The sequence below is a fragment of the Lithobates pipiens genome, unplaced genomic scaffold (genome assembly GCF_037356315.1).
Source record: "Lithobates pipiens isolate NorthernLeopardFrog02 unplaced genomic scaffold, aLitPip1_a1.2 Scaffold_19, whole genome shotgun sequence".
Taxonomy (NCBI): domain Eukaryota; kingdom Metazoa; phylum Chordata; class Amphibia; order Anura; family Ranidae; genus Lithobates; species Lithobates pipiens.
This window is the reverse complement of record NW_027507764.1, coordinates 436,957,137-436,969,948: the sequence shown is the minus strand read 5'-3', so window position 1 is coordinate 436,969,948 and position 12,812 is coordinate 436,957,137. Positions and strand designations below refer to the sequence as shown.

Sequence of the window (12,812 nt, the reverse complement as noted above, 5' to 3'; positions counted from 1 at the left end):
AGCTCTTCCTCTAGCTTTGGGCACAAAGCTAGAGGAAGGCTGACATTGCACTCATGATCTACTGATCGTGGGTGCAGTGTTCTGCAGACTTAAGTTAAAGGAGAAGGGCCAAAACTCAGCTGGTCCAGGCTCTGGAAATAACCTCACTTTAGACCTCTTTCGCACTGGGATGTTTTTCAGGTGCCTTTGGGTGAAAAATAGTGCCTGTAAAGCGCCTGAAAAATGCCTCTCCCTCACCCCAGTGTGAGAGCCTGAGTGCTTTCACACCGGAACGGTGTGCTGCAGCATCTTTGGGGCCGTAGAGGAGCGGTGTATACGCTCCTCCACTGCCCCTGCCCATTGAAACGATTGGGCAGCGCTGCCGAAGCGCCTGAAAAGTGCTTTGGCAGCGGTGCTTTTTGGGCACATTTAACCATTTCTTTGGCCACTAGTGGCTGAAAAGTGCTGCTAAAAACTACGATAAAGCCTGGCGCGGCTCAGTGTGAAAGGGCTCTTGATGTCAAGATCCACCCAGATGCCTGACCAGCAGCTGGTTCAGCCTCTCAGGGTGTTGCTGCTTTTTTGAACCGGCCGTTGTCTCCTGACATTCGGCCCTTGTGTACAGAGTTTTAGTTCTTGGTCTATAGGTGGCGGGCATAAGCTGTGGCATAGGACCGTTGCTGCATCCCCCTAGGTGAGTATTAATGTTTGTTTTTTTCTAATTACTAATTTTTCTTACAAAAGATAAATGCACATTTTTTTACCTTCAAAAATATGTGCATTTATAATTTTTTTTTGAAAGGTGAACTTATCTTTTAAGGTATAGATTGCATGCACAGAATCATTGATTAATCTGTCCTGGACTCTGCAGTGCTAAATAAAATTGTTAATCTTGCATTTACTACAATGTAGATTTTAATGCAACTATTTAACAATACAGCAGTATATATCTTTCTCTTAGAAGAAAGTCGGAAACAAAGCTCAGTCACAGCAAATAAACATGCAAGAATGATTCAGTAGTTTGGTTTTGGCTTATTTGTAGAAGGAAGTAGGATATACACTAATGAAGTAAACTCCCCCTATACATTCCATTTGTCTTCCCAGCTACAAGCTTCTTAAAAGTCCACTTAATGTATAACAATTTTTTTTATTTTTTTTACATCTAAGATTAAAAATGAAAGTACATGTGAAAAATACTTGGTGCCTTAACACTAATAAAATACATATGTTTTTTTTTTTTCAGAAAATGAGCAACCCCAAAGCAGTTATGCATTATGGGAATCATTGCCCCACAGACACTGGAGATACCCAGCCTAGCAAAACATGTCCAGCAATAATCTGTTGAAGTAGCTGGGTCCCAAATTGGAGTTGTAAAAGTTTCCCAGGAGATGTTGATACAATCGTGGTCTGGAACTGTGCCCTAAGTGCTAATTTAGTCACTGCGCAATTAGACAGTTTTCCCAAAATGTTCCGCAGACATCAATAAAGAAAGAATAAGCACTTCAGTCTGGAAATGCCCTACCTTATCAACATTCATTCTTTTAAATGAGGCTTGAAGCAGTTTGAAATTGTGAATGTACTCGTGTTCCAGCTTGGCTTGAAATTTGACCTTCTTTAGGCTTATGCACCCTGCAAAGAGCATATCCATAAACTGGCAATAGGCAGCACCTAGAGAGAGAGAGACATACACACAGTTATACATAGAGTGCTATCACACTACTAACATATTATGCTGTCATCATAAATGATCATCCAACTCTATGTAAGATTACAGTTCATAAACCTGGAAAAAATGAATTATATTATTTATTGTAAAATATGTCCTTGGATAAATGATGCTTCCTATTCCTGCTCAAAGAACCAGTTACTATTCCCCAAATATGTTTTATGGAGTACGGAACCAGTCCAAAGATATGCATTTAGCAACGTATTTACATTTGGACCAATGTAAATATGCCCATTTCATACCTGAGGGACTGCTGAGGAAGCCGACTACCGTTGTAATAGTCAGTGCTACTACAGGGAAAAAAGAAAACTGTAAGCGCCAAGATGAATGCACCTCTATACATGCAACAGACAATGGTGGTAAAGGACACAGTCACAGTACTATATCATGCAGTTCAGTTTGAGGCTATGAAACTATGAGTCCATCCCTGGGACATTGCCCGCAGCTGAATGGTTTAGACGCCTTTGCCAACAGGAAATCTACTGGATTTATTCTTTAGGCACTATGGCACCTGGAGGGTTAAATGAAGAAATTGAGGTCCATACCCTCCTGTAACTATAGACTATGCTCCTCCTGACAGAATTAGTCACTATATTGCCATACTCTGCTTCCTTCCACAGCTGACCCTTATGGTCCTTTTTCCACATTCGGTATTCTTCACATAGTAAGTACTACCTCATGTAACTGTTACTTATAGTATGCTATACACATAGGTGATATTGATAGCCATCACATCTCTCTCCGGAGAATAGACACAGTGTTTTAGCGTAGATGACCACAGTATACATTTGCCTTACCCCCCTTTTTTCGGCATGGTTGTTTGAATATATTTAGTACACCACCAAGCAGTGTGATCACATGACCATTTTGGTTCACGCGCTACACACGTTTTTTTAGAATACCATTACCTGTATGTAATATTCTTTTTTATTTTGTATGGGTGTCACCAGCCCTTTTTAGTTTTAATCATATTCTACAGAATTTTTTTTTCCCCCATGTGTGTCGATATATATTCCTCTTGCATGTCATTTTATATGAATGATGGAGTTTGTAGATGGTCTATGTTTGCATACACTATAATGGATTTATTATTGTTCTCCTGTGCACATATATGTTTTGATGTTATTTTCATGTCAGCCTATGTATTTTATGCACAGATGCATGCATACGTGTGCACCCTTTGGTGTAGGTGCATAGGTATATGCATCCTCATAATATAACTCTCATTTTAGTGTTAAACATAAAATCGAATTCCTCATCCTGATAGAGTTTGTTTTTAGTTGTCAACCCCCACCTCTTCCCTGTTCTTTTAATACACACTATAGTCCCGTTTGTGGCCCCTCTCCTTGTGGATCACACCATGGTGTTGTTATTTAAATAACACTTTTTTAAATATTATATCCCTTTCATATACCCCATCATTTAGTTATAAATCTACCATAATCTTATTTGTTTTTTTATCATGTTGCTGTTTATGGTGTGCTGGCACCTGTTGTCCCATAGGCAGCCTAAGCACATAAATAGCTCCATACTAGCGGTATCCCATTAGGCCTGTAGAAGAAACTGTTGACTCTTCAAGATTTCCCCTCCTTGTCCCTTCCCGTGTTTCCGCTTCCAGTGACATCATCGGCTGCATTCCACCTGGGTTCCATGTCAGTTCCAGCCGTCTTCCTGGTGGCCACAGGATAGGAGTGCACATCTTGTTTCCCACGACTGCCTACCTGTGATAATGCAAAAGCGGGCGAAAGCATTGGGGCCCGCTTTACTGGGAATGTGGCCACTTAGCCCCTCATTCTGGTATTTTACGGGTTAAGCAGGTTCAGGTTGGGGTGGGCGGTTCTGATGGGTGATTAGACAGGTGTGGGGCAGCCAATGGGTAAGCTAGGGTTAGTTTCCCCCTCTAGATAGTCTATATAAGGGCTGCAGAGGGTCTTGTGCGTCCTCTGCAGTGGACCTGGGTGAGGAAAAGAAGCTCCCTCCCTCCCTTCCCGTCATGGCATTTTTATATTCATTGTTGGTTCAGTGAAGTTGCCCGAGTTCCAATAACTGGGCAAGGTTAAGTGATTTATGGTGTATTTTATTAAAAGTGTTTAATTTATATGGCCATGTAAATATGTTAAACCAATAAAGTGCCGCGGCCATTTTCTGCCAACTTATATGGTGTTTTTCTTGGGTGGTATGATTTTATCTGGGTATTTAGGTGGGGGCGGATGTGGCCTACAGTCCCATAGGATGGACCAGCAACTGGATTGCACTTTGTGCCTACAGCACATATGGGCCTGTTTTTATTCTTCTTCTTGTTCATGTTCTTGTTCTAAGTCCATTAATTGTTGTGCCATTAAAACCTTATCTAACTTATTGCACTTAGGTGGTGCTTCCTTTTTGTTTCCTTGTAGTGCTACTACAGTAATAGCTGTGATCCTCTGGGTTCTGTACCCAGTGGCTTCCTCTTTGCACACTAACCTTGGAGGGCTGTTTAATCAGCACTAATATCATTCAAGGAACAGCTTTATTTTATTTTTTCAATGAATGCAAGGCATTCTCTGATTAGACAAGCTGGAGAGGAGAGGCGGATGATGTCACAATCTCCACAGCATTCCGGTCAGTCATTAAAAACATACAAGGTGTTCTATGAATGGCAGCAGTGCGACCCCCTGTAGCCAGTGTTGAGAGGAAGCTGCTTGGCACAGGGCCCAGAAAACTTCAGCTATCATTGTTGTAGTGCCAAGTACTAAAGTAAAGAGATAACCCAATGGTCCCTCGGGTATAAAATATGCATATTTACAATGTGCTAAGCTGGACCAATGTAATTAGGCAATAAAGATCATACTGGCGTTCAGCTTTAAAACGGGACTCCAGGCAGATTTAAAAGATACAATTAAATCCAGTTCTTTAATAATATATAATTACATGTATTTTTTTTTTTTTATTTTTTAAATACAAGTAGTGCAAATACCTAAATCTGACCTACTATCAACCTACTGCAATCCCTGTACAGCAGTGCTTAGACTGGGAGAGAGAGGAGCAGCACAAGGAGCCAACCAGTTATGCTGCAGTACAAGAAACATGCTGAAAGGGGGCCACAGCAGAATGAGCTCATCTATCTGCTGCTTCATCTTTCACTGTCTGATCATATTCTTCAGAGAAGACGAAATCTGTAAGTGTTACTTAAAGAAGAGGGCCAGCTGAAGAAAAACATTTTTAAAAATCAGCAGCTACAAAAACTGCTGACTTTTAATAAGCACACTTACCTATCCAGGTTTTCCTGATGTTGGCCGCCCGAGGCCAACCCATCCCTCGGCTCTCGAGTCCCGGTGCCACCATTCTACTAAGGGAAACAGGCAGCCAATTTCCTACTGCGCATGCGCGAGTCACGCATCGCTTTGTGAATGGGGCATGCTTTTTTCTGGGACACACGCAGTTCCCAGAACACAGCGTGTCCGATTCCCCATAAGACAACGCGAGGAGGAGAAGACTGAAGATCATTGTGAAATAGGAAGAGGCAGACGCTCTGCCTAGCAACAGGCATTTCTGGTAAGTTAAAAAAATTGTTTCAAATGTTTTTTAATGTATTTAAAGGATTGTTTTTATGTATTTTTTTTTTTTTTAGGGTGGCTTTCCACTTTAAAGAACAATTAAGAGTAAAACTTTTTTCCACTTTTGTTAGAGTAAGGGAGTTTTTTTGGCATCTGTGCCCCATAGGGGAGATTTCCTTTCCTGTCCCATAGCCAAAACAGGAAGTGAGAGGAAATCTCAAAACAGGAAGTGAGGGAATCCCCGTTTTTCACCAGGGTCATGAGAACTAGGGTCCCCAATGGAAGATTTCCTTGTTATTCCTGTTTTGGGGACATCCATAATTTGGGATTTGCTTTTACTTTCATTTTTGATGAGAACAGTAAATATGCCAAAACGAGAGGGCGAATCTCCCTGACAGGGGCACAGACAACAATAAAAACCTCAAAACACAAGAAGAAATGGAGTGCTGGATTCAGATTTTCTAAGGGTCAATGAAATTGTCAATGGGCACACTAGTTCAGGTACCACAGCACTCCACAAAGCACCAAATAAACATGCAGGAGTCCAAGGTAATTTATTGATAAAATTGATTCATAGCAGAATATATCCAGCATTTTTCAGGAGGGGGGGGGGGGTTCCCCCCGAAATGTGTTGGATTTATTATGCTATTAATCAATTTCATCATTAAATTACCTTGGACATTTGTTTGGTGCTCTCATTGCATTACATGTATGAGCAATAAAAACTTGACAGGCGTCCTAATCCCTCTCTACTCTATCTAAAACAAAAAAGATTTGCCTTTAGTTATACTTTTAACTGTAGTAATGAAAAGATACTCCAGCCTTAGTGACTCCATGAAAGTCAGAGAACAAAGTGCCCTGAGTAAGCGCTCCATGTGTCTTTCATACATTCATCTCTTGTCACAATCCTACAGAATGAAAACAGAATGATGCTGTCTCAGCTACTGTCACAATTAAATTACTACAGATGTGTAGTGTATGGGAACCTCGTGAATCATATTTTCCTTTAATTCCAGCTAGAAATTCCAGAAAGGCTGAGATCCAAGTGCTGACAGAGTGCAGTCCTCATATACTACACTGAATCATACATATCAGACTGAGGGGGGGGGTGGCTTTCTCTAGACACTGAGGGGCTTCGTGATTACGTCGCTACTGTAAGAACTGATTTAAATTCTGCTACTCTGAGGTTTTTGTTCTTAATTTTTTCATGTATATGCTTTGTTATTACCCAGCTCCACTATTTCATGCGTTTAATGTAGGAGTTTGTTATTATAAATCAAAGTGAACCTTGTACAAGGCCTCCTGTTTATATGGATATTAAATGCTCATGTTTTTGTTTTTGAAAATAATAAACATGTTATACTTACCTGCTCTGTGTAATGGTTTTGCACAGACTAGCCCCGATCCTCCTCTTCTCGGGTGCCACGCCAGCGCTCCTGGCCCTCCTCCCTTGCTGAGTACCCCCAAAGGAAGCCGCTTGCTCTGGGGGCATTTGTGCATGCTCACTCCCGAGCTGTCTTTGTGTGTCCATAAGACACACAAAGCGTTGCTCAGCCCCACCCCTCGCTCGCTCCTCACTGGCTGTGAGTGACAGCAGCACAAGCCAATAGCTTCCGTTGCTGTGTCTCAGTCAATGAGGGAGGGAGCTAGGAATGCCGCTGTTCTCAAGCACATTGCTGGATCGAGATGGGGCTCAGGTAAGTATTGGGGGAAGGGGGAGCTGCACACAGGTTTTTTCCCTGCATGCATGAAGGGAAAAAACCTTCCGCCTTTACAACCACTTTTTTTTTCTTTTTCTTTTTTCTAAGGAGGAAATTTTTTTTTTTATATACACATAAAACTAAAATAAAGCTAAAATTTTACTAGCCTTGCCATCAGGTGTTGCTCTTTACAACCACTTTAACTTTGTAGTCCTCTCCCTTGCTGAACCCTCCGATAAAAAGGGTAAAAAAAAAACCTGCAATTTAAAAATTTTGATTGCGGACATACTGCAGGAGACAATCAGAGACTGGCGACATACTGCAGGAGACAATCAGAGACTGGCGACATACTGCAGGAGACAGAGACTGGCGACATACTACAGGAGACAATCAGAGACTGGCGACATACTGCAGGAGACAATCAGAGACTGCGGACATACTGCAGGAGACAATCAGAGACTGCGGACATGCTACAGGTGATGGTCAGAGAATTTTCAGCAATGCACAGCTTGACAGTTGAATAACACAGCTCAGGGTTTAAGCAGTCAGGCATTTTATGGGTGCAAGGACATACCTGGGCAGCCATACTCACTACATACATTTAGAGGGATTCCATTCTCTGCTCTCACTACAACAGCCGGGGGCTCCACTGATGCTTTGCAGGGGGCCCCGTTACCCGTAAATTGGGGCCCCATGAAGGTTTTGCAGAGTGCACAGAGGACAAGAGGACTGGAGGCTGTATTCCCGCGCTAGCCAGCTGAGAGGGGGCGGGGCCAGGAGCTCCACTGACGCTCTGACCCCGCCCCCGTGCAACCTGTATGCTCGGAACAGAGCGGCTGTAGTGAGAGCCAGTGCTCGGAGTGGAAGTGTCAGTGGAGCTCCTGGCCCCGCCCCCTCTATACTGGCTGGGGAATACAGAGGTCCGGGGGTGGGGCCGGGAGCTCCACTGACGCTCCCACTCCGAGCACTGGCTCTCACTACAGCCGCTCTGTTCCGAGCATACAGGCTGCATGGGGGCGGGGTCAGAGCGTCAGTGGAGCTCCTGGCCCGCCCCCTCTCAGCTGGCTAGCACAGGAATACAGCCTCCCGTGTCCTCTGTGCACTCTGCAAAACCTTCATCGGGGCCACAATTCGCAGGTAGCAGACAGTGCGGGCCCCCTACAAACATTGGGCCCAGGGCAGGTGCCCCGTTTGCCCTGCGCTAAAGACGGCCCTGATTACTTTATAACTAGAATTAATTCAAACTGCATATACAGTAATTAATAATGGAGAAGGTGGACCTTTCAATCACCTCCCCCCCCCCCCTTTCTGTTTTTAGATCCTTTTTCATTCTTTAAAGCTGTAGAACAGTTTCTATGTATGGAGCAGCTGGGAGGAAAGGACTGGCATAGTCTAGCACTCTTTATGAGAGCCCACAGACTCTTAGTTCTATTAAAACCTGCTGCAACACAAGATTACAGCAGTGGGGGTGGGCATGGACTGAGGAGGATTTCAATTAACAGAAGTGGAATCAACACAAGGGACTTATCCCCCTGACAGTAAATAATGTCCTGTGTGCTGTTGAACCTACCCAAAACAAAGAGGCTCTCCTTTAACATGATTTTTTAATCCATAAATTATAAATATCTGACAGGTAGTGCTGACTTTACCATGGGGCGCATTTGGGGCTGCGTCTAGAAATTAGGGTAAGGGTTAGTGCACGTGTGTGTTTGTGTTATACTGACACAAACTTGAAGCATTTTTGAAGGCTCTGAATGTGGCATGGTCTATTTTTCCATCTCTCACCTGCTATTCCTCTACACAAGTCATTGGGAACAGTTATGAATCAAAATGGAAAATACAACAAAAATGTAATTAGCTTTTCCCCATAATATTAGTCTCCTGTCCTGGAAAACAGGTAGATGTTGACATATCAGGGCACCCTATGAATTGGCAGAATCAGTGTGCATTATAGGAAATCTGAAAAGATGTGCACGCAACTGGAAGTGGCCATCAAACCATGTATGTGTTCATTTTTTTACTTTATAAGGGTCATAGTTTTTCCTTTAAGATTGGAATATAAAAATATATAAAAATAAAATAAAATATATGTGTTTCTTACAAAACGTGGAACTACATTGTCTCCAACTAGTCATAGAAATGAATGCCTGTGAAACAGCCTGGGATTTGGAGACGCTTTCCTTGAACAAGAGCTGGTAATGTGGACCCTGAAAAAAGGCGGTATGAAAGAGGCACAGTATATTTGTAGCTACATATCCTTTTATGGAATCCTTTTAAAATATTTTTACTTTTATTTGCTCTTAATAAATTACTTCCTGACTGCATATTTTTAAGACTGATTAAGTTGAGATAAAGTTATCCCTTTGCAGCAGACTAAAACAGAAAATCAAGAGGGAATTTATTTGAAAAGATATTGCCACAGTCAGGGCTTGGAGACTAGTAGCAATAGCAGTAGAGAGGATCCCAACGACCAGCTGGATAGGTACACAAGCAGGTCCTTCTAGCGGATTACGCAGGCTCATCTGAGGTGCGGGGTCAAAGCACTAACTGGTATTCACTAGAGCTCCTGATGGTGGAGATGGGTTTTGCTGCATGTTAGTACCAGGTCATGTTCCTCATAGTTGGCTCACCAAGAGGTGAGCAAGCCGGGGTCCAGTAGCAGATATAGGAAGTAGGGATCAAGCAGAAGCGCATGTCAGTAAATAAGGCCAAAGGTTGGTAACAAGTGGTTGTAGGTTGGGAACAAGCAGAAGCGTGGTCGAGAAACAAGCCAAAGGTCAGTAACGAGTGGCAGTGGAGAGAAGAACAGCTAAAGCTACACAAAGGAGCAAGATATCGGCTGAAGAAAGCACAATAATCTGTCAAACGGGAAGTGCAAAGGCATAGCTTAAATAAGAAGTTCATGGGAGGAGCAAGGAGTCCAAGTTTCACCAGAAATAAGGTACAAGACAACATTATTCAAGGGTTAAGATAGGATGCTGTCCAGTATTTCAGCTAGAAGATCTACTGCTGCATGCAGCAGAGGTCATTGATTCAGATCCCAGTTCCAACAGATACTATCAGCAATTTGTTCCCAGGCTTACAAAAAGCCTGGTGCTAGAAAGAGCATAATGTAAATATGTATGCAGCAATTACTGCAGTAGCTTATAACGAAAGTAGCACCCTATTAAGCACCCAACTTACAAATCCAGAAGCACAGGGATGAGCCAATGTAACTATGTGATAAAATTCATACTTAAGCTTTAGATAAGTAACCATTTTACCTAAACTGAAAAGGGTTACAGCAGTTTCTACTTTCTCCAGCGCTCCTATTTTTGTCCATTATGATCTATTTACATTCAGGTATTTATAACATGCAGTAAAACACACAGACTTTTTGCTGCAATTCATGACACCACAAGACATGGTGATTGTCTATCAATGCAGCACACCATTGCACACATACTTAGCACTGTGGTTTGTTATGTTGAAAAGAAAGATGAGGCCTAGTTTTTGTTTTGTTGTCATGCCTTGTTAGTCCATTCAAATGAGTGGGTTGTATTAAAAAAAAAAAAAAAAAAAACATTAACGTAAGGGTAGGGGGGGGGGGGGGGTCACTGTCAAATCAGATCATTGAGGCGCCCTCACATGCCCTACCCACCCTTTGTCACCTCAGAGGATGTACCCATCTGCACTCTGCCACCCAATGCAAGCCTCTACACTATTTAGTAAAATGACTGGCTGCCAGTAGTTGATAATTCAGACTTTGGAGGCAAGATTGTCATAAACTTAAATTTTTTTTTTTGTCAACTGGAAGTTAATGAAGATTCCAAAACTGTCATGTGTATGAGCAGCATTTGAGTGAGGGGCAAATATCTCACACAGAAAGATGTTTTTAGATCGTAGATAGAGGTGTGAGCTGCTATAATTATCTCCTTAAATTGGGCGATGATTGAGTACTGATCGCAGACGGGATGGCTCAGCAGAACAGAAAACCATTAGTAATAAAGTATTTATTTATTTTTTTACATGTTATAGCTTCTCCAAAAGTGCTCATTATCTTTCTAGATACCTTTTACATCACATGAACATCATAAGATTAGTTGCAATACTTGCTTTTATGATGCCTTGTACGCCCAGTTTTACATTAGTGTATGCGACGTGTGAATAATGTATTTACCGAGAACAGAGCTCAATTTTAACTAGCAGGACCTGTTCTCACAAAGCCACCATTTGTTTTTTTCATTTGTACCTAGCACGCAGCCAACATCTGCCTGAGGTACTGGCCGCTCTCCAGACACTTCTGCACTTGCTACCATTATAAAAGGATACAGGTTTTCCTCAGATATGTTTACCAGAACACTACAAGACAGCATGCCACAGCAATAATGGAAAAAACGTTTATCACATTTATATTTATAAATTCCACTGTGAACAGTCTAAATTAGACTGAATTACATTTTATTGTTACCACACCCTGCTTTATAACACAGCAAAAATGACAAATATTCACAGGGAGGTTCTTTCCAATTCACTGCGCCATACGTAACTGCTGTGCTCGCCGGACATCTGCAGTGTCAGGAGAACCTCGCGGCACGTCACTTCTTGCAGTACAGTTCTGTTACAGACCATATGGCTGCATTGGAAAGCAGGGTGTTAGTGGAATGTGCACATTCCTACCAGAAGAATGCTTGTGTAAACTAATTCAGCAGCGAAGAGCATTCATTAGCCACAGCTGGGGGAGGTTTGTGACAAACAATTGAAAAGATTGTATTTTATTTATGTATTGTATGATTATATTTCAGTCATTAGTGCCAGTTATGAGTCTAGCCTTAAAAATAATAATGCAATGGACACCTCATCTAACTTGAAGCAGACCTACACTCAAAACGTAAAACCAGTCAGTATTCTAATCCTCCCCTCTCCACTTAAAAAAAAGGAAAAAAATACACTTTTTTTTCTTACTACTGGACCCGTCTCCAACTCCATTCTAACCTAGGCAAAAATTATGTTTCACCCTGCTCCTGGAGACTCCTGGGATACCAGCATCACATATTTCAAGAAGCATTTATTCTACTTTCCATTCATATAAATAAAAGCAGCGCCTGATCTCGTACAAGAACAAAAACATGGTGCCTTGTCTGTTTACATGCTATTTTATGAATGATGGAAAGTAATGCCTCTTGGGCTATATGTGAGGTCGGTATCCTAGGAGGCATTACTTTCCACTATACATGGAACAATATGTAAGCAGGCATGACATCAGATCTCTGTCTGCACATGTGCAAGATCTGATGCAGCATCACTGGGGGGGCTGGCTACATGAACCAGGAAGAGACAGCCAGCTCCCTATGACAAATTCAGACGGAAAAAGTCTGATCGGATTATGTTGTCGGAAAATCCGATCGTGTGTGGGCTCTATGAGACTTTTTCCGTCTGAATTTCCGCCGGAAAAAGTTTGAGAGCTGCATCTAAAATTTTCCGACAACAAAATGCGATAGGCCTTTTTCCGATCGTGTATAGAGAATTCTGACGGACAAAGTGCAACGCATGGTCAGAATAAATTATGAGACAAAAGCTATTGGCTACTGGCTCTCTTTATAGTCCTGTTGTACGTGTTTTATGTCACCTTGTTCTGAACGACTGGATTTTCCGACAACTTTGTGCGACCGTGTGTATGCAACACGAGTTTCGGCCAAAATCCGTCTGAAAAAAATCCAACGGATTTTGTGGTCGGAATGTCCGTCCGTGTGTATAGGGCATAAAATGAGACTCGTCTTAGGAGAGTGGTGCAAGAGAAGAGGACAATGGGCTCAGGAATGCGCTACATAAAGAATGCAGGGCTCACCGCTGCCCAGCAATGCAGCCTCACCAGTGCCCCCCAATGGAGCC

At 42.3% G+C, this 12,812-nt stretch overlaps 1 protein-coding gene across 3 annotated transcripts in view; it reads right to left on the bottom strand.

Moving 5' to 3' along the window:
* Positions 1 to 12,812, bottom strand: part of MAPRE2 (microtubule associated protein RP/EB family member 2) — a 261,893-nt gene that overhangs the window by 60,271 nt on the left and 188,810 nt on the right. For all 3 annotated transcript variants that reach the window (XM_077492654.1, XM_077492653.1, XM_077492652.1), the window contains one exon: positions 1,502 to 1,647. In XM_077492654.1, coding sequence (XP_077348780.1) covers positions 1,502 to 1,647 — 146 coding nt within the window. The remainder of the gene's footprint in view (positions 1 to 1,501; positions 1,648 to 12,812) is intronic.